The sequence below is a fragment of the Pinus tabuliformis genome, chromosome X (genome assembly GCF_031772625.1).
Source record: "Pinus tabuliformis cultivar Carrire ecotype Pingquan chromosome X, CPIR1, whole genome shotgun sequence".
NCBI classification, from domain to species: domain Eukaryota; kingdom Viridiplantae; phylum Streptophyta; class Pinopsida; order Pinales; family Pinaceae; genus Pinus; species Pinus tabuliformis.
The window spans coordinates 1519800329-1519822925 of NC_142308.1; the positions used below are offsets into that span (position 1 = coordinate 1519800329).

The 22597-nt window shown below is 38.8% G+C and overlaps 1 protein-coding gene across 4 annotated transcripts in view; it reads right to left on the reverse strand.

Moving 5' to 3' along the window:
* LOC149145831 (lysophospholipid acyltransferase LPEAT2-like) overlaps positions 1-22597 on the reverse strand; it is a 412491-nt gene that overhangs the window by 178452 nt on the left and 211442 nt on the right. For all 4 annotated transcript variants that reach the window (XM_089449183.1, XM_089449181.1, XM_089449182.1 and 1 more), the window contains one exon: positions 28-94. In XM_089449183.1, the coding sequence (XP_089305309.1) occupies positions 28-94 (67 nt within the window). The remainder of the gene's footprint in view (positions 1-27; positions 95-22597) is intronic.

Genomic DNA, 22597 nt, shown 5'->3' on the forward strand with positions numbered 1-22597 from the left:
AGAACATACGGCAGCATGACTACATACCTGCTCAGAGAATGGAGTTCTTGGCAAGCCCAGCCCAACCAGGAAATTGTCCATGTTGACACACCCACTGTGTTCAAGACCTGTTCTTTAGCTTACTCAAAAAATAAAACCCAGCTATATGCGACCATAAACTCCTATGAAAAGCAAATTTGAAAGGAAGATAATTCACTTATACTTCAACCACTGCAAATTGAATTTGTTAACTTTGTGTTTCCTGCATTACTAAATTACAGTTTGTGCAATCACAGTGCTGCAAGTAACGAAACCAGCAACATGAATAAATGAATAAAGCAGGAATGTTATCTCTAAAAATTCAACAAAGCAAATGAATAGAAGATGACGCAAATAAATTACAAAGATAGATATGTTTCTGGATCATAATGTATCTGGGCAGGGTATCTAAATGTTGTCCCAACAATCATAATAGTTTGATTATCATTATAATTGTAGCATTTTACAAATTTGAGTATCAGCTGCAGCATTAAAAGTTGTGATTGTTAGAACTTTCCAGCTGCAGCGAGCAGATAGTTGGATATTTTGTACAAATCTTGTATACATGGTAAAAACAAGAAATACATGGACAAAGTTCCAAACATGCTTCAGCTTTTCGAGAAGCATCTTCTATGGAGGCAACAGTTAAAAAGATCATGAGTAATGTTGAAATTCTCAATATCTCTTACAAGGTTCTGGATAACCAACTCGCAAATGTATTGTATTGCATTTCTTATTAGTTAAACATGATCAAATAAGCTTCACTAAATTTCACTATACATTCAACAATTTTATTTATCTATTGGGCTTTTGTTAAAGGCAAATAAGCCTTTCATAAGATAAATTGCATGTTGATTGTAATAAAATAGTACAATGAGAGCACAGTAACATTCATATCCAACAATTAGTATCGTTGTATTAATCTTTTTGTAATAACTCCACATCTCAAAAGATCTTGAAATGGTCTTTCTATCTCCATTTTATGATGATGTGGATAATCATATGTTTTTCCTAGTGTTGCAAATATTGGTGATACATCACCAACATCACAATATATCATCATTCCCTTGAGCATATCATCTCCTCTGCAGTTTGAACGCATTGTTCTATGCCCTCATTCGTAGGATCAAGTGTTGGTCTTGTGCAATCCTTCGTCACTTGTAAGATGATGTGTGGGTATTGCATGATCTTCCCTTGCTCGAGCACGTCAACTCGCATCATCCTCTAGTCCTCTACGTATCATCTCTCTGCCCACATCTCTCTCTAGCCGCAATGACACACCTGCAAATTTGGCACATTCTGTTTTCGTTTCAATTTCTAGGCATTTTATGAGTAGGTTTAGATTCAGCTATTGGATCCTTGGCCGCAGTGATGCACTCACTAATTTGGCACCTTCAATTCGATTATATTCAAATTCAGGGCATTTTATGAGCAAGTTTAGATTCAAACGTTGGATCCTTTCCTCTGCAGCTCTATTAGTTTTGGTAGTAGCCTTTGTGGAACTTTGGATGTAGTCATTGTCGAACTCGTGACCCTATGCAACTGTGCAAAGTAAAACAGGTTTCTCTTCTCCTCCTTCCTCTTCTCCTCCTCCCTCACCTCAACCCCTCTACATCACCCCTCTGCTCAAAATCATCCCCATCCTCCCCTCCAGCTTACCTTCCCAATGCATTGTTAGTAACATGCATACCAGTCCAAGGTCTAACTTGCAAAACAATGACAAGATAGGTGTTGAGTTATCTACCCCCACAATTAACGCTCCATTAACTAATCCCTCTATACTCATTGCCCAATTTTCCAGTTGTTGAAAACTGGCAGCTATGGGATGAATTTCCTTGAATAAAATTTCGTTTCTGACCTTTCTAGAGTGACTCTCTAAAAATAAAAAGTCATGTCTATCTTTGCAACCATGACATTCCAAAAATACTGAATCACCTTCCATCAATTCGTAATCATATATATATGATGGAAAATCACTTAACTTGTCCTTAATCAATCTCAACTGTTTAATTTTTAACGTAATCATCAATATATCATTATTATTATTACTATTATCCTCTTTATGACATTATTATATTATTATTAAAAAGAAATTCAAGTCTCTCAATCATGGGACTAAATCATGTCATATGTAACTCCCCTTAGTTAATGCATATATTACTCTCTCAATGGATTCATTCCTCTCTCTCTCTTTAATGCTCTTACACTCTCTTACACACTTTAATGACTCGTCATAAGAAGACTCCTCTTATGCCTCTTTAGTTCATAAGTTACACTTCTCTGCTTAATGCATAAGTTACACTCCTCTCCTTTATGGCATAAGTTACACTCCTATTTTGGCATGTGTAACTCCTCCTCAAGGCATAGGAGTCACTGTTGATTAAGGTAGCATCGGATGTGCTCTAGCCATGAAAATTGGTGGAGAGGCTAAAGCACATGAGACCTCCAGGACCCAAAAATGGTTTGGGCAGATTCTTCCCAGTTTAGGAGATATTAAAATAATTAATAATTTTAATGGAGTTCCTAAGTCTAAACTTAGGAAAAATAAAATATTAATGGGTAATAATATAAAACTGGGTTAGAAGGTTCCAAATGACATGGATCAAGCCAAATCTAATCTCAGCCGTTGATTAGAGATGTAATCTCGGTCGTTGAAGGACCAATAGGAAAAGTATAAGAGGAGGTTTGAGGGTCAGTTGGAGAATACACTAGAGTGATAGGTCATTCGATTTACTAGAGCGGGGTTTGCTAAGTAAAGTTGAATTGGTGATTAGTTTGCAGCGAGGGGCAATGAGTGCTGGACAGAGAGGCAGAGATAGTGTCGAGAAACCAATGCAGAGGTAGAGAGGTAGACGCCAAAGGCAGAGTAGGCCACACAGAGGCTAGCTGGGACAGCGTAGAGGCCAGAAGGGCCTGCATCATCCATGCAGAGGGCAGCAGGAGTGACGTAGAGGCCGTAGAGGCTGCGCAATGCCTCAGAGGGCTGACGCAGAGGGTTTTGAGGTTGACGCAGAGGCCAGGAGGGCTGACGCAGTGCTTCAGTTGTGCTAGAGAGGGTTTCGTGGGGCAGATTTTTTGAATATCTGCTTCTGAATAGAGAGGTATTATTGCCGGTTATTTTTCTCTGTCGGGTGAGACAGTTTGGCAGCCAGTTGTACTCAAGGATATATGCCTAATAAATAACCCTCAAAATTATTGCACTAGTTTTCCCACATTGGGTTTTTCCGGGGACGAGTTGTCCAAAAATAACGGTGTCACTTGTGTGTTTGCTATTTCTTTCAGTTGTTGATTTGTAGATGGTTGAGACTGTATTGTGTTTATTTCGATGTTTATATGTTTAAATAACTTGTTTGTAATTAACAAGTAGGAGAAATAAACCAAAAGAATACAGATAAAATTTCTAACAGATAGACTTAGAAATTTCAACATGGTATCAGAGCGTGGTTGCAGATCACAAGAGAGTTGAAGGCATCAGCTGAAGCAAAGCATTTGCAACAAAAACATTTGTCCTGAGTGACAGAAGTTGTTCCTTGCAGAAAGCGACAAAAGAAGGGTTGACACAGAGGGACTGCGTCACCAATCCGGGCCAAAGAGAGGCCAGTGCAGAGGCTGAGGAGGGCAAAAAAAAGACTCACGCAGAGCCACGTAGATACCAGAAAGGCCAACTCAGTTGGCTGAGGGAGCATTTTAGCCAGTGTCGGGATTGTGCAGAGCCTATAGGCTCAATCCTTCAGTTGCTGGGGCATGTGAAGTTGTGGACCGTTTGCGGGAGTGAAGTTGGTGGGGTGTTGTGGGCAGACCAGTACCTAACGGGGCAAAACCAATAAAGAGGGAGTCGCTACTGAGGCGGATTTCTAGCCAAGGAATCCGGATCAATGTTGCAAGTGCATAGGAGATCAAAGAGGTGCAACTTGAAGATTGGCAGGAGGATTTCCAGAAGGGAAATCGAGACTTAGAGGGAGTCTAGCAGAGAACTCCCAAGCGGGAAGTAGAGAGACTCAGGAGTCGAAGAGAACTTCCAGAGTGAAGTAGAGAGACTCGGAGGAGTCGAAAGGAAGAGCAAAGAGATGGCCATGAATGGGCTGAGGGATCAGGACAGGCTAGACAGTGCGTCCAACTTTGTGGTCTGGAAAGCCAGGATCCTATCCATTCTAGATAGACATCGCATCAAGGCCTTCACCTTGAGAACAGTAGCAATCCTAGTTGACCCGGCTGATAATGAAAAGTACGAGGAGCCAATGGCCAAGGCGAAATGCATCATCCTTGATGGGGTCAAGGATCAGGTGGTCCAACATGTTGCCGAGAAGGAGACGGCAAAGGAAATGTGGGACGCCTTGAAGAAGTTGTACCAGCATACTTCCGTGTAGAGGAAGATGTTACTTGAGAATTAGCTGCAGCCTGCGGTCATACCAGATGGAGAAGGGGGAGCAGATAGATCACTTCCTCGGGAGATTGAAGGAGATCCAAGACCAGCTGGCATCCATAGGGGCCACACCGGATTAGGAGTTGATGGTTAGGATTGCTCTAAACACAGTCTCTGAGGATTGGGAGACATTCGTCCAAAGCATTCTGGGTAGGGTGAACCTTCCAAATTGGGAAGAATTATGGGTGGCACTTTGCCAAGAAGAGATCAAATGGTTGAGCAAGACGGGAAGTAGCAACAAAGGAGTCTGGATCAAGAAGGAAGAGGAAGAGGATGCAGCTCTGGCATCTATAGGGACGCAGGAGAAGAGGAAGAAAAATGACCTCTCCAAAGTTAAGTGCTTCAACTGTGGGGAACGGGGTCATTATGCGAACCAATGTCAGAGGAAAAAGAACAAACGAGAGGCGTCTGACTCCAAGGCAGCTCCAGCGAAGTCGAAAAATGAGGTAGAGGAGGATGATGATTGTGCCATGAGTGCTCATGTACCTCTAGAGAAGAGGTGGGAAGACATCGAGCTGTAGTCAGGAGGACTACAGGCAATGAGGGGCAGGATCCTTGATGTACCCAAACTCTTGGATTATACCTTGCTACGGGAGCCTCGAAGAGAGAGTAGCAGGATTGGCGGATATCGGTAGAAACGGATGTGGATGAAGCGGCAGAGAGTGCTACAGTGCAGTAGTCCCGGGCAACGCAAAGCTAGCAGGCTGCAGCAGTGCGGGAGGCACGGAGGAGGTTGGAACAGTGCAGGATGGCACATAGAGGTTTGCAGCGGTGCGAGAAGCATGGAGTTGTTGCAGCAGTGCAAAGGCAGTAGAGGGAGCACGTGATAGCAGCAAAGAGAGCTTCAACATCGAGAGTGTTTCTAGCATGACAGGGATGTCAGTAGTTGGGTGGATCAGTTACTTACTTCTCAGTAACTGAGTTGCAGTGCAGTAGCGGTTAGCAGTAGCATGACGCAACATGATGAGAGGGGGTTGTAGTGCAGATGCACTATTGGGAGAAAGAACCAGCAGCAGCACGGATGCAAAGGGAGTTGTTGTACGAATGCAGCAGTGACAATGGCAGGGCCATGGGCAGCAGTACAAGATGCAGCAGCGTAGAGGATGTTGGGCGGGGAGGCCTAGCATCAGCGCAGGTACCAGTGTCGTATAATCAGGGTGATGCTCAGTGTGGAGTATTACTAGAGCACAATCCTCGCTAAGGGGGAGTGTTGATTTGAGGTAGCATTGAATGTGCTCTAGCCATGAAAATTGGTGGGGAGGCTGAAGCACATGAGATCTCCAAGACCTAGAAATGGTTTGGGAAGATTCTTCCCAGTTTAGGAGATATTAAAATAATTAATATTTTTAATGGAGTTCCTAAGTCTAAACTTAGGAAAAATAAAATATTAATGGGTATTAATATAAAACTGGGTTAGAAGGTTCCAAATGACATGGATCAAGCCAAATCTAATCTTAGTTGTGGATTAGAGATGTAATCTCAGTCATTAAAGGACCAACAGGAAAAGTATAAGAGGAGGCTTGAGGGTCAGCTGAAGAATACACCAGAGTGATCAGCGATTCGATTTAGTAGAGTGGGGTTTGCTAAGTAAAGCCAAATCAATGATCAGTTTGCAGCGAGGGGCAATGAGTATTGGACAGAGAGGCAAAGATAGTGCTGAGAGACCAGCGCAGAGGCAAAGAGGTGAACGCAGAAGCCAGAACAGGCCACGCAGAGGCTAGTTGGAACAGGGTAGAGGCCAAAAGGGCCTGTGTCATCCACGCAGAGGGCAGCAGGAGTGGCGCAGAGGCCATAGATGCGCGGTGCCTCAGAGGGCTGACGCAATGCCACAGAGGGCTGATGCAGAGGCCGTAGAGGTTGCGCAGTGCCTCAGAGGGCTGATGCAAAGGGCGTTGGAGAAACTGATATTGACAAGAAAATCCAAAAATGAAATCTTCTAAATCAACGCCTTAAAAATGAACCTAAAAGCAAAGAGAAAATTCCATTTTGAATTAATTCTCATAGTAGGACAACTCCATTATCCAAATGAACTTGCTTTGATTGATCAAAGATGCAATTGCATAACTCAGATCCAAATCAAGACCAAACTCGCCCAAGGAACCAAAGGGGACATAGAATAATACTCACTGTTCAAGACCTTTTGATCAACAATGACACCCTAGAGTATCTTTCATACTCAAACATTGAAACTAGAGGACCAAAGATTAGGAGAATAAAAAAGGTTAGACAATAAACACCCCTCGCCTACTCCTCCCACCGTACAAAGTTGAAATCGAAATTTGAGTCTTTGTTGAGTTTAGATTTCTTTTTTCCAAAGATATCTCTTTTTAATTCTAACTTGTAGCATCTATGGGAAATCTCTAAAAGTAATGCCAGTATCACTACAAAATAGGTTGATATGTTTCTCATATAAGTACTTTGTGTATCCTCAAAGATGATGCTGCAACTTGCAAGGAGTACATTCAGTAACTATAAAACATCTAATCTAAGTAGGAGAATGGAAGGAATTTCATATAGGTTAAATGAAAACATTTTGTATTAATGAATAATGAGTGATGATTTACAAGAGCTCTTGTGATGGAATAAATACTCATTGACTGGTCACAAGGGTGAAGGGTTATGCCCTTGGATTTATTTATTTTGATTGATTACTTATAGCAGCAGCAATGACAATGTATTGTGCAGTAGTCAGTTGATGTGAAAGCATTGACAGCCAGGGTTTGATGTGCATTTTGTACAGTGGTTTAATTTGGCATTGTGATTGAGTAGAGGCAGGATTGTGTTGTATAGTAGTGTTGAGCAGTGAGGCTGCCAAGATGTCATAGATACACATACCGAGCAGAGCAGTATAATCTTCATTACAGTTGTCTTATATTGATTCAGAGCATGGGGGGATCCGGTGTGGAAATTGTGAAACGTGGTCCGCCTGTTGATTAGGGTGGCAAGGTGGTGCAAGGAAGGTGATTGGAGTCACCCTCAAGTTGGAGCCTAAGAATACTTCAAGGCGGCAGGGTGGTGTTATGGCAGGTCGTAGCCTGCAACAGGACGTTGGAGCATCCTTTTAGTGGGAGCTGAAAAAGCACAAGGCGTTGGAGCATCCTTTCAGTGGGAGCTGAAATATAGGCTGTTGGAGCATCCATCAGGTTGGAGCATAAGATCTAGGGTGTTGGAGAGTCCTCCCAATTGCAGTTGATAAAACAGGGTGTTCGAGTATCCTACAAGTTGAAGCCTATAAATCAAGGGGTTGGAGCTAAAAAGTTGATGTAATTAATTCTTTTAAAGAGAAGAAGACAATTACTAAGAAACGTTCAGTGGTTTTTGACACGAAGGGGGTTTTCCACATAAAAAACTTTGTTTTTACTGTCTCTATCTTTCTGCATTGTTGTATGGTGTTGTTTACTGGTTTTACTATCTGATACTGAATAATAATAATAATATCGTTGAAAATTAACTAATGGTCTGTAAAGGATTAATAAAGTGCTAATTGCTAAGAAATATTGATTCACCTCCCTCTCAGTATTTCCAACACTGGTAAGGTGAGAGAACAAGTTTACGGTCGAGATCGATCACGCATCCAAATCACCCCTTTATCCATATGAAAATGCCTAAAACATTAAGTAAAAGAACTTGATTACAAAATGGTTTAAGTACCAAGTGGTGGCCTACCTTCATTTGAGTGGAATGCCCTATGGTGAAACATGCACAATCGGTGCAAATAGCAGAAGAATGTGGCACATCATCATCACTGAGCAATGTGCAGGGCTACTAGCTCGCTGGTTGTCCAAGATAGGAGAAAAGGTTTTCTCCTATAGGGTTACCCATTTTGTTGGGGTAACAAGCACTCCCTTGAGAAATACATGATCCTCTCAACAATCACCTTGTTTGTATCTGTCATCTATCCTAGGCAAGCAGCGAGGAAGCTAGGCAAGCATGCACATGCTCACAAACATTATCTCTTCCTTTTGAAGTGCATTATGGTCTAACCTGTAGGAGTGACAAAACCCCATAAGACATTCTAGCTCCCTTCTCTAAGTTGTCGGGGACAGATATTTTTGTTCCTGATTTTCATGACATATTTGCTTTGACCCCTCAAGTTGCACATTTTTGGAGTCGTTTTCCTATTCATGTTTTCTTGTTGCTAACTAGCACCTGGGTGTTTGGGTTAGTTTTCTATTTGAGTGGCGACTCCACGTATTCATCCTTTCACAAGAGCGTATACTATAAGGAATCCTGGTAGCTTGGTAATCCCACTCAAGATCCTGAAAAGGCCCTTAGAGTTCGATTAAACATGCTCACTCTAGTAAACATCTTGTTTTTCTCAGACAGGAAGCCCTCTCTAACATCCATTTGTTTTTCGCTAACCCCGCTGAGCAAGACATCATGGACTTGTTTGCCCTTTGTAACTTTACCAATATGCAAGGTTATCCTCATGATCTTCCAAAGAAAGGTACGAACAAATTGCCCTCTTTCAAAGGGAATAATGCAATTAATGTTGTATATCATCTCAAAGCTTTTATAACTTTCTTGATTAGATATGCTAGCAAAGCTGCCTACAATCATGAAGATGTAAAGATGAAGCTCTTTGTTCTCTCCTTAGAAAATGATGTGCTGGATTGGTTTTTAGAAAAGCCCGCTAACTCATTTGATTCATTGCAAGCCCTAATTAATGCTTTTAAAGATAGATATGGGGATAAAAGATAAGGGAGATATTTACTTAGAGCTATCAACAATATAAAGAAAAAAGAGAATGAGATAGTTGAAGAGTTTAATAAAAGGTTTAATGGTATTGTTAAATAAATGCACTAAGATTATAAACCTACCAATAAGTCTCTTCTTGAATATTACCTCGACGTTTTTAATGTTGACACTTCTTACGAGTTAAGGCATGCTAAGCCTATTGATTTTAAGACTACTCAGACCTTGGCTAAAGAATTAGAAAAAGAGAAGAAAGCATCTAGGAAATCTAAGATTCCAAGTTTTGATAGAGGTCCAATTAAATCTCGTGAACCTAAAGGAAAAGAGATCAAAGAAGTTGACCATGATCCCATTAATAAATTGACTCAATTAATTAAGGATAAGAAGATTGAGCATGCTAGGGAAATGAATGCTATGCAGGCTAGGTTGACCCAAATGGAATGATCATAAGCTCAGAATATTGAACCTAGAAATAATAATAACGAGAATAATATTGCATGGCAAAAAAGGACTTCTCCAAACGAGTAGAGGCCGCCAAATCCTCTTGTATCTACGAATGTTGTCGATCAACCTTTGCTATTTTGTAGACCTTGTGAGAGCTTCCATGAAGAAAGTTCTTGTGCTATTTCTAAGAGTATCTTAGATGGTGGACAAGTGGGAACAAGTGAGCAAATTAATGTAATCAATCATGATCCTCACCTGCCTATGGAAGAAGATATAGAGATGCTTACCTCGTCTTTTGGCATTAATAATTTCAGTGATGAAAAGACCCAATTATGGAATTGTACAGAGAGAAGTCATCCCAAGTACAAATCTTGGAGATTGCAAAGAGTAAGGGATACACTTATAGCAGGAAGAATAAAGATCAAAGCAATGAACAAGCTCCTTCCAAAACTTATCATTCTCGCTTGAAAATTGATTGGGTTACTTGGATAAATAATGCAAAATTTAAGTTCCTGTCCTTGAATTTTTGAAAGCTATACCTTATAGGCTTATGTCAACAAGGAAAAGTTGAAGCACGTACCAAAGACGAAGAAATCAAGTTGAAGGATCTAAACTGTTATATGAAAAATGAAGACCATCATCCCTTCTTCCTGACTTTAATGGTTAATGATCCTTTGTTGCACAATTGTATGCTAGACTCGGGGGCTTCAACTAATGTTATGACTAAGAAAGTCATGGAACAATTGCATTTGTGGATATCAAGGCATTACGACAACATATGCTCCATGGATTAAAAAAAGATTGAAGTTCTCAACATAATCAAAGACTTACAAGTCTTCTTAGGAGCATTCCCATACAGGATGATTACTCTGGACATTGCTATTATAGATGTACCTGAAATACGATGGATGGTTTTATCTCGAAAATTTGCAGTTGATATTGGAGGTTGTATTCAATTGGACTTGTCTTATGCTACTATCCCTTCAAACGCGGGGGGTATGGTCAGACTTTACAAGGAAGTTGAAAGGAAATATCATATTGAGAATCCCAAGAAACCCAACGACACAAATGTCAGTGGATCTCCCACAAAATATAACACAATATTGACTGATTTTGTTGACCTGTGATGGGAAGTGCCCAGGATTCCACATCATCAACCACGAACAGGAAAGTAAAGTGAAAAAGACTAGATAGGTCTACGCAGTACAACATTGAAATGCTTCATCATCCTAAGAAGGTCAAGATTCAACAAGGCACCTCAAACAAGCAGCCAGAGGATCCACTTGTAAGCAAACAAGTTCTCTAGATTGGACTACAAAGATGTCATTTGATTCGTAGGGCATCCTTTGTATTGTATCTTTAACCCTACTCTCCTAGATTAGGTTTCATCATTGTCATTAGAATAGGTTTTACATTCAACATTTATATTTATTTGTCACTAGATTTAGAGTTAATTTCTCTATTTTTAGAATAGAATTTCTATTTCAGCAATTCATGATATATATATATGATGATGTTGATATCTATTGGAATGCATATATACCTGGCGTTACTTTGTCTTCTTGGATGCAGATTTTGGATTCTCACATTCCTTCACTGAAGCAACGTGTCCCCAAGTAGAGCCAAATGTTGACCATGTACATGTCAACAATTTCGAGAAGCAGAGTATAAAGAAATGGATGATTTGTTTTCGTCATTATCATCATTGTAATCCCAAATTCTGCAAGATTCTAGTATGACTATTAAGTCATGTAACAACACCTAGGTAAGCCTATGATTCTTGTCAAAGGGTCTCACTCTAGGGTGTTTTTTAACCTCCCTAATTATTTGTGTTTCTAGACATGAATAATTAGCAATAAAATTTTCCCAAACATACCCTAGAGTTAGAGTGGAACTCGTTGATAAGGTCTTAGGTGAGTCCTAGTGTTATCGAGTCCATGTATTTTTATCATACAAGATCATATATCTTGTATCACAAAATTTGGTTGTGTCTAAAGAAGTTGTGTTTATGTGTAAAATTTCCCCTTCTAAGGGTTGATTATAGTAATATTCTTATATAAAAGTGTTGTCTAGGAATATTTTTGGTGAATGGTTCCTCATAATTAGAACACCATTACCAAAATATTTTTAGACCCACTTGGAAGATGGAAAATATTTGTAATCCCCTCCTAAGTCTATTATTTAATTTTCTGAAAAATAAATAAATAAATAAAAATAAAAAATTAGCCAGAAATTGTCAAAAATAAAATGAGAGGAAAAAATTAATTACTCTCAAGTGGGAAAGTAATCAAAAAAATTATTGAGATTATTTTTCAGAGGGAAAAATTCAAGTCAAAGATTAAGAGCCTCATTTCCAAGGCAGGATAGCCCAATCAAGAAATTTGTTGGACCAAGGAGACTATTTTCCCAACAAAATCAAATTTTTGGACCAAGAAGATAATTATTTTGCACAAGTTACGATTATTCTATTTGTGAATAATTTGTGAGTAAATCTACTAACCCTTGTATTTTATTTGTTCATTGTGTACATAATTTTTTGGGTTTTATTTTCGAATTTTGTATATCTTTGGATTGGCTCTATTTATCTAACTTGCAGATGCCATAACTTAAGGATTCAAGGATAAATTCGAAATTTGAGGGCTTAAGCCCTCACCTAGCCTAGACGGTTAGGATTTGGGCACTTAGTCACTTGAGGAGGGGTCCAGCCTTTTGGAAGAGAGTGTTCAACTTGTGAGGTTGGATCTGGGATCTAGAGACCTTGATCTAGCATACCTAGGTCCTAGAATTTCAAAGCTCAAGATTTTGGAGGAAATCGCTAGCCTAGAGAGCTAACTCACTACAAAATCAAGGATTCATATGAGGGTTTTTCATTGGAGGTGGCTACAATCACTTACTTGGGCCTCAATTTGACTCATCTTCTTGCTTGAAGGTAGTCGTAGGCCTCGAAGGCCTTCTCAAACTTAGCCGCAAGGGTTTTGAGGCCTTGTAACCCTAGCCGCAGCACTATCTTAGCCTCCAAGGTCTAGCTGTAGGCCTAAGAGGGCCTAATAATATCGTTGCAGTTGGTTTTTACACTAATACCTTGTGTTTTCAATTCTAATATCATTTTTGCAACGGTTTAGAAGTGGTTTCTCTCTGAATATTGTCATTATAAATCTTTGATCCAAAATGGTTTGAAATCGCTTGACTAATCAATGGTTTTGCAGCGCTAACATTCACTTGGAGAGGGTTTTGTGGGCTCAATCTAGCATTTAGGCCTAGATGAAGGCCTAAGAGGCTTTTTTCATCTTAGTTGCATACCCTAGAGGGTCTTCCAACCTTAGCCACTAGCTTTTAAGGGCTCAATTCATCATCAAAATTTGCCTAGGGCTGACTCTTTTGTGATTTCAGGTGTATTTGGAGGGTTTTCATCACTTATTTGGTCACAAACAACTTCGAGGGCTTAATGTTGTTACCTTGGGTTGGCGCAGCACTAGAAGTTGTTGGAAAATCAAAGATATTATATTAGGGTTTGATTCTCCTTTCTTGATAATTACTTGTGAGTGTGTTGGCTTCTTTTACTTATTTATTATCTTATCTTTCATCAAGAAATTACACATACATGAATACCACAAAACAAGAGACACAAGATATAGGCACATGCCAAGGCAAAACCCCACTCGAGGGGAAAACCCAATCAAAGTAATTGTTCCTTTCAATAGTATTCTTTGAGACTCTTCACCCTAGACCAAGACCAGACTTTCCCTTCACACCATGTCAACCTCCAAGATCTCTGAACCCTTCCTGCAACTTCAACTAGGCAGCAGCTCCCAGAAACATGCAGCTTCCCGCAGTAGCAAAACCCTAGGAGACTTCAATCTCCTAAACTAGACCACGAAACAGAGAGAGAGATGCACCAAAAGTTTGATTTTCCTCTCCTCTAGAGACTCCCACAAACTCACACTTCTTTCCTCCTTCTGGCAGCAGACTTCACACTTCCCAGCTCTTCTAGAGATGTCGAATTACTTGAGAGAGTGAGTGCTCCAAATGACTTCGACCTCCTCCAATATATAAGCTTCTTGTTGGTCGAATGGGGGTCCTTAGGCCGACTTGATCTTCCTTAGGCCGACATGATGTGGAGGACACATAATTCATATTTGACTTGATACAAAACCCTTCTACTTGATCTGAAAGCCCAAGAACAGTCTCTTCGAACGTACAATGACTCTATAAACTCAATATTAATAATAGGAGTCCACAGTGGGGACTTTGACTAATATAATGATGACCCAAGCATGAAATCCATGCTTTAATAAGTCATTGTTACAATAATAAAAATTGTTTTCTTTATTCTTTAGACAAGTACATTACATAATGACTCAAGTACATTACTGAAGACCGAACATAGTTACTTTTTCCAACACTCCCTCTTAACTAGGGAGGTATTCATAATGTACAAATGCAATGGAAGATCTTAAACTATATGAAAACATGAAGAACCTTTAGGCATTGCAATGCCATAGACTAGATTCCTGACCAGGGTAATCTATCCAACCAGTCACTCAGCAAATTAGGCACCGCAATGCCATGGACTAGATTCCTGACCAAGGCAATCTATCCAATCAATCACTCAACATTTTAGGCACAGCATTGCCATGGACTAGATTCCTGACCAAGGCAATCTATCCAGGTGCGACTAAGGAGGACTCAAGCTTTCAGCCCCTTTAGGAACCTGTTGACCACTACGGGTCAACTACCCATAGCAGTACGCCCCCTTTTCTTTGCAAAAGGGGTAGCGCTTGATCGACATGTCCGTGCGTTTGATCGACATGTCCGTGCCATTCGACAGTCATCGACAGCTTGACCAATTTATGTTGTAAACCCAGTCTGCATGTATAAATTGTAAATAATCTTAGCAGATATGAATCATGTATGTAAATTGCCTAGGTGGACCTAATTTTCTAAGTGATAATCTACGTTCCGGAAGGTTTTTCGTCTCACCAATCCATGATCAGCAGAGTTTTCCTTCAGCCTAACCCCAAAGCCGGAATGGATTTTGTCATTAGAATCTTAGGAGAATCCTAGTGTGTTAATCTGCTAGATTATAGTTGTGTCGCAGAACTGGGTGGTTTATGAGGGTCTATGTCAAATGGGTTTTCCCCCCTTGGGATGTAAAGTTGTAAAAGTCATGATGTAAAGTGTCTTGAGGGTTAAGAAATGTTTTAATCCCCTCATAAGTCCTAAGTCCTAGGTCCTAGGTGTTTTTCCCAAAAGCTAAGTTTGAGGATCCATTTAAAAATAAATTAAAAATTAAAAAATTAAGAAAAAATAAAAAATAAATAATAAAATATAAATAATAATAAAATAAAGTAAAAAACCTAAAAATAATAAAATAATAATATTTTCAGTAAATAAATGCAGAATTTCAATTTTTTAATACATTAAAAATTCGATGGATGAGATTAAGAGATATCTTGATCCTCATCGACGGTCGAGATCATTTTGGCGTGGATCACTTGAACTAGCTATTGGGAATTTTTCCTTTAAATAGGGTGCTAGGGGTCATTTGAGATCATGGGATCTTGGAGTCTTGTGCTGAAAAAGCTCTCTTGTAAACTTGTCTGGTGCTAATAAAGAAAGACTTTGGGGTTGAAATCTCGCTGGTGTTACTCTCTGGAAGTGTTGTGAGCTATTTTATTTTCTGCATATTTTGATTTTCAGCCATTAGTAACAGCTTATTATAGAGTATTGTTGAACAAAGGTATCTTGTTCACTTGCTAGGGTTTGAATGGTATTAGGTTTTCTGAAGTAATGGCAGGTATCTCCATTGCTTTTTGAGATCTAGAATTATTTTTTCTCTCTTTATTGATGGTTGAAGTGAGTTGTGCAGGAAACCCTTATTGAAGAAGATCAGCGGGCGTTTGGGGAAGTTCTCGGCTGAACCAGCCAACTCCCGCAAGCATTTTCTTGCAGAGCCCAGCGAGTTTTGATCCTGGGTTAATCATTTAGTTTGTTTTCTGATTTGCATGAGAGATTTCCTAAGTATTTTCACAGTAAATCTGAAGTTCTAAAATGTTATTGATGATAACTGACAAATCTGGCTGTTGTAGAGCTATAATTTTGAAATTTTGGACCGGTTTGTAGGGTTTCATTTTAAATCTTTGCATATACTTTCCGGATTTTTGTTTTCCATTTGCAGGTCTGAGATAAAATTCTTGTGGAAAATTGAGTTGCAAGGTCGCTGTCTCGCTGTCCAAGGGTTTTCAGATTTGGAAAAAATTTTACATCGGTTTCATTAATAATCAGTTTCTAGGGTTTGATCATTTTTTCCGAGGATTTCAAAGTCGTTTTTCTTAATCCCCAGGCTATCCAGTCTGCCTGTACGCTGCCGCTAAGCTGTCGTTCCTCCCTCAGCAGATCCCCGCAGTCTAAAATTCGATTTCCCATCCTGCTTGCATCCTTTCATCTATGCATTGACTTTCAAGCTCAGTTAGCTGGTTCTTCATCTGTGCTTACAAAAAGCGGCGGACCAAGTACCTTGGGTAAGTAATAAGCGAAGTGTGTGGGTAAGCTACCAAGGTTACGTAATTTTTTTAGAGCGCTGGATAAATCCCTCAAGATCTGTGTACTATGTCACCATTAAACGCTGTTGGAAGCTGCAAATTCGAGAGTTTCTCCATCCCCCTGCAAACGCACTAACTACTGGCCCGTTCTTTGCGTATCCACGCTGCCAACGTTCTGATGTCCATCAAACCACCTGCAAACCTGCGTGAGGCCTTTCACGCTACCGCCGTCAAGATTTCTCCTCCCTTCTGTTGAATTCCTAAACCCTCACGCAGTTTCTGAGTTCCTCATCGCTCTCGCCAGTGAGCCTTTCACCTGAAACTCGTGCCCTTAGCTCCGTTTTTCTATTGTGTGCCAGCCTGCAATCGCATAGCATCAAAAAAGGAAATTTCGATTCCCCTTTTTTTTGTTTAGTTTTAAAATTTTACAAAAGTTATATTTAGATTTAGTTTTTTTTTTTAATATTTCATTTAGAGCTTTAGAAATTTTTTGTTAAAAAAAAAATCCATTTGGTTTTAGTTTCATTTCTTAATAAGTTGAAAAATTCACAAAAATAAATATGTTATTAGATTTTGATTTTTAGTTTTGACTTAGGACCATTGGATATAGATGATGTTAGTTTAGTTTTGAATTTAGATTTATTTTTGTTTAAAGTTAGACTTTAGCAGTTTTAAAAAAAAATATATATATATATATATATATAAACAAAAATATTTGAAAATCAATAAAAAAATATATAAAATATAAAAAGATATAAAAAGTTCCTTTTTCCTAGAGTTTGGATTTTTGATTTAGTCTTTAGTTTTCTTTGAAAAAATCATAAAATCATTTTTGGAAATATTTTGCCAGATACAGTCTTGGCTCGGGGATTTATCACGTTTTATTTTTTTTCTGCTGAGGCTAAAATTTTGATGTGGAATTAATGTTTATCATCTTTTATGCTTGAATGATCTTGAATGTAATATCTGGTTAGCACTTGATGTGGTTGTTTAAAGCATTTATCTTTCGAAATTTTAATTGCTGAAATATCGTTATTGAGTTTTAATCGCTGGATCACTATAAAAGCATTGTGCGTTTATCGAATGTCTTGCATTTGCTTGAGTTATCTAATGGTAAATGATTTTTTATGGGTTCATGTTTCCACAACATCTGATTATTAATCGTTTAAACATCAAACTCCACAAGGCACTAATATGTTAACTCAATAAAATCTATTTAGTGCTTGCTCCTTCTTGTCTCCCAACCCAACTGGTTCACAGTTGGTTTTCATCATCTCATAGGGTCTACCCCCCTTAGCTGCGGGAGACAGGCTTAAACGGAGAGATAGGGGATCAGGGTGACAGCCCCTGGTCTGAGCGTTGTCGTGACAATCTGTGCGACAACATTTTTTGGCGCCGTTGTCGGGGATAGAGTTTTGATGTCCTTGGTGCTTTCATTTCGAGCTTTTTCGTGTTTCACTTCTTGTTCAGGTGGCGACTCCACTTCATATATTATCTTCAAGAGTGTATACTAGAAGACATCCAAGCAGTGTGTGCAATCCTACTCCTGATCCTGAAAAGGTCCTCATGGTACGATTACACAAACTCTCTTCTCGTACACTTCTTGTTAACCTTGGACAAGAAGCCCTCTCTAACATTCATTTGCTTTTTAAAGGTCAAGTTAGGCACAGCATCATGGATATGTATGCCCCTTGCAATTTTTCTAACATTCCAGGGTATCCCAATGCTATTCCATCAGTTGAGATAGATAAATTGCCTAACTTTCAGGGAGATAACGCTATTAGTGCAAATTCGCATCTAAGAGACTTTAGTATATGGATGGCTAAATATGCAAGGTCTCCTGATTTCGATCATGAAGATGTTAGAATGACTCTTTTCATTTTAACCTTGGGGGGTGATGCTCATGAATGGTTTACTGAAAAACCCCAGAATTCATTTGATTCCTTAGAATCTAAGATACCGGATTCGTCCAAAAGCCCTGTCGAATCGCGAATCCAGCGAATCCGAAATGATTCTCTGCGGATTCGTGTCCAAACTTCAGGACACGTCGTGTCCTTTTATGACACGTCGTGTCCTATAACGTGTCCTGAATTTGCAGTGCGTGTCGCGATTTTTGGGACGTGTCCTGTTTTTGGGACGTGTCAAGCCAGAGTTTTCAGCATTCTTTTGTACTGTTCATAAGATTGGCGATTAATGAATCGATTATAAGTTAAAGGCCTATTCTAGTATCTTCCATATCCTAACTGTGTGAAATGATGGTTTTATTCTTTGATTGATTGGATGATTTTCTAATGAAATATGGCCTCTGTCTTGAATGTAGTTGCATATTCAAGAGCCAAATTTGAACAACCCTTGCTTCACTGAGATGCTAAATGCTGCTAAAGGAATGCTGCTGTAATAAATGGGATTTAGTTCACTGAGATTCCTTGCTTGAGATTGGCATGGAGTTCAATATTTTAATATCAAAGCAAGCATTTGACGAAGTGGTTGCTTTCAGTTTTTCTTGAGTATAGATGTGAGATATATAACCCTAAGGTTTGGAGTCTGGACAACATTATATCTTTTCATCTTGAATCTGGTTTGCTTGGAGGGAACAGCGTTATTTACAGAGAAAAAAGTGGTCAAATATTATTGTTGATATTTAGAGGTCAAAACCAGCATGATGTGCCACCTTGATTGATTCAGTTTTTATCTGGTTCTTTTGAAAGGGTTGCACCATTTAAAAAAAATGGTGAAATCTAGTTGTAAGTTGTCTTTCAGTTATGAATTATGAATCATGATTTAAATTTTTAATAAATTTATCATTTATGTGACCAGTACCACTAACATTTATTTGAATTTTGTATGTACTATGCATGCTAACTAGTAATTACTAATAGGCATAGCTATAGATGAAGAATCAAGATCAATGTTTGAAATCAATAAATTTGTATCATTAATTAAAATGTGTAAGAAATATGATAATATCTAATTTTTATATATATATATATATATATATATTGAAATATATATATATATATATATATATATATATATATATATATATATATTTTTAATAAAATAATATATAACGTGTCCTAACGTGTCCTGTTCCGGGGGGTCAGCGTGTCCCGAATCCGACACCACGAATCCCGAATCCTACGTGTCCCGAATCCCCGTGTCAGGTGACTTAGCTTAGAATCGATCATTAATGCATTTAAAGAAAAATATGGAGATAAGAGAGAAGGAAGACACCTCGTAAAAGCTATTAGCCTAATAAAAAAGAGAGAGGATGAAACTATTGAAGAATTTAATAAAAGGTTTAATGGTATTGTTAGAGAATTACCTCAAGACTATAAACCTACAGACAAAACTCTCCAAGATTTTTACATTGATGCCTTTAGTCCTGAGCCATCTTATGAATTAAGGCGTGCTAAACTTAATGATTATAGAGATTGCCAAGCCTTAGCTATAGAGCTTGAAAAGGACAAGGCCACATCTGGGAAGTCTGAGATCCCAGGTTTCGATAGGGCTGCTACGAAACTAAAGGAACCTAAAGGGAAAGCAGTTCAAGAACCTGAAAGTGAGCTTGTTCTCAAATTGCTTCAAAAAATTGAAACCATGGAAATTAATCATAATAAGGAGATAACCACTTTGCAGAATAGGTTGATCCAAATGGAAAGAGCGCAAACGCAGAATTTTCAACCTCAAAATAATAATAATAGAAATAACAATTGGCAAAGGAAGGGTCAATCTAGTGAGCAGAGACCTCCTAATCCGCTAACTAATTTGGTTGATAATGCTCCTCCTTACTGTCGGGTTTGTGATGCTCTTCATGAAGAGGCCACTTGTCTCATCGTTAGAAGAATTTTAGATAATGGAATGTTTGGAACAGGTGATCAAATAAATGTAGTAGGCAGCAAGTTTCCTTTGTCAATGGATGATTGGATAGAGGTCAAGGAAAAGAGTCGTGATGTTATGAATCCTTCATCAGCTTTTAGTGTAAATAACCTTGAAAATGAAGATGATATTTTGGCTAGGTTATATGGTGAAAAACCCTCTCTCAAGCAAATCTTGGAAATTGCTAGAGATAAGGGTTTGACCTACCAGAGAAGGGATAAGGATCAAAGTGTGAATCAAATTCCCCCTCGAACTTTTAACCTTGGTGTAAACTCTGGAGTAGATGTCGATTTGGGAAGTTGGTTTAACAATGCAAAAATCTGGGTTCCTGTCTCCGAGATTGCTAAAATCCCTTCCTAAAGAGACAAGTTACTAAAAGCTATTCAAGGTCCTCAAGTAAATACTTCTCAACAAAAGACTCGGGAAGTTGACTATCACGATGCTCCCATATATCTGCAAAGCTTAAATGCAGATAACAAAGATCACCAGCCTTTCTTTATCATCTTATTAGTTAATGGATATAAATTGAATAATTGCATGTTGGATTCTGGTGCATCAGCTTGTGTAATGACTAAAAGGGTCATGGAACAGCTTAACTTAAGAGTTTCTAGACCCTACTATAACATATGCGCCATGGATTCTAAAAAAATCTAAGTACATGGTTTAATCAATGATTTGCAAGTTCATCTTTCAGTTTACCCAGACATCATGGTTGTCATGGATATTGTTGTTGTGGATGTGCCTGATGCCTGGGGTATGCTGTTATCTAGAAAGTGGGCCTCTGATCTAGGAGGAAGTATTCAAATGAATTGGTCATATGCTATGATTCCTTCTCCTAGGGGTGATGGTTTCGTAAGACTAAATAGAGAGCCCGAAAGAAAATTTCATGTTGAAGATCCTAAGAGACCTCACAACAAAATAATCAAAGAGCAATCTGACATTGGGAACTATGCCATCATGTCTAATTTTATAATTCCTCCCGATGATAAGATTAGGGATCTCAAGGGTAGAGTTTGGTATATGTACTTCGATGGTGCATCATCTAGGCATGGTAAAGGTGCTAGAATAGTGCTTAAATCTCCCCTTGGTCACATTTTCAAGTTTGCCTATCGATTAGAATTTGAAGCAACCAACAATGTCGCTGAATATGAGGCTATATTGTTGGGGCTTGAGTTGGCCAAGTCTTTGAAGGTTAAATTTCTTAGCATTAAGGGGGATTCTGATTTAGTTACCATGCAGCTTAAAAATACATTCACATGCAGAAATCAAAGATTAAGAAATTATCGAAATGATGTGTGGGATACTATGGAGCATTTTGATACCCTTGACCTCGAAGCAATTCCAAGAGAGCAAAATAGTTTGGCAGATGAACTTGCCGTAGCTGCTATTACTTTCCAGTTATCTGATGAGCTAATTAAAGATAAGATCAAAATGGAAGTAATATTCAGACCATCTGTTCCAGATAACTCAGAGCATTGGCAGGTCTTCAATGATGAAAAGCAAGTCATTCGTTTTCTTAATAGTTTGGATGAGTTTGAGGATTTCCGGATAGTTTCTAATGAGGATGGATCTTTAAATCATGGGCATATCATAAATCCTACTCCTATGAATGTGGTTGCCTTAGAGCAACATTTTGATCAGCATGATGCCACGAAGCTGAGAGAAGAAAATAAGATGGACCCAGGCGAATATCTCGAGATAAACATTGGTACTTCTGAAAACCCAAAGATCATTAAAATTGGTAGAGGTACTAGTGTGGAGGAAAGAAAAAGGTTAACTGATTTACTTCGCGAATATCGAGATGTTTTAGCTTTTTCTTATGATGAATTGAAAGGATATAGGGAAGATGTCGTGGAGCATACTATCCCCTTAAAAGATGAAAATGCTAAACCCTTTCGCCAGAAGCTTAGGCAAATTAATCATAAATTAGCCCCTTTAGTTCAGAAAGAACTTGCGAAAATGCTTGCAGCAGGGATTATCGCTCAAACAAGGCATTCGACATGGTGTTCGAATCTAGGGATTGTTAGGAAAAAGAATGGTATGATAAGGTTGTGTGTCGATTTTCGAAACCTCAATCTAGCATGCAAGAAAGATAATTACCCTTTACCAAACATGGAGACTTTGTTGCAAAGAGTAACCGGTTCTGGAATGATGTCGCTGCTAGATGGTTTTTCTGGGTACAATCAGGTTTGGGTTAAGAAGGAAGATCGTCATAAAACCACATTCACAACGCCATGGGGTACTTTTGAATACATCAGAATGTCGTTTGGATTAACAAACGTTGGGGCTACATTCCGAAGGGCTATGGATTATGCCTTCAAAGGATTAATCGGGAAATTTATTGAAATTTACCAAGATGATCTTACTGTTTTTTCTAAAGATGGTATCAGTCATGTAAATCATCTTAAGCAGGTCTTCGATAGATGTAGAGAATATAGGATTTCTTTGAATCCAGCTAAGTCTGTTTTTGGAGTAACGGAAGGGAAATTGCTTGGCCATATCATTTCTAAGGAAGGAATCAAGATTGATCCTGATTCCTGAAAGAATTGAAGCAATCCAAAAGATTCCTCTCCCTCATAATCTTAAATCCCTTCAA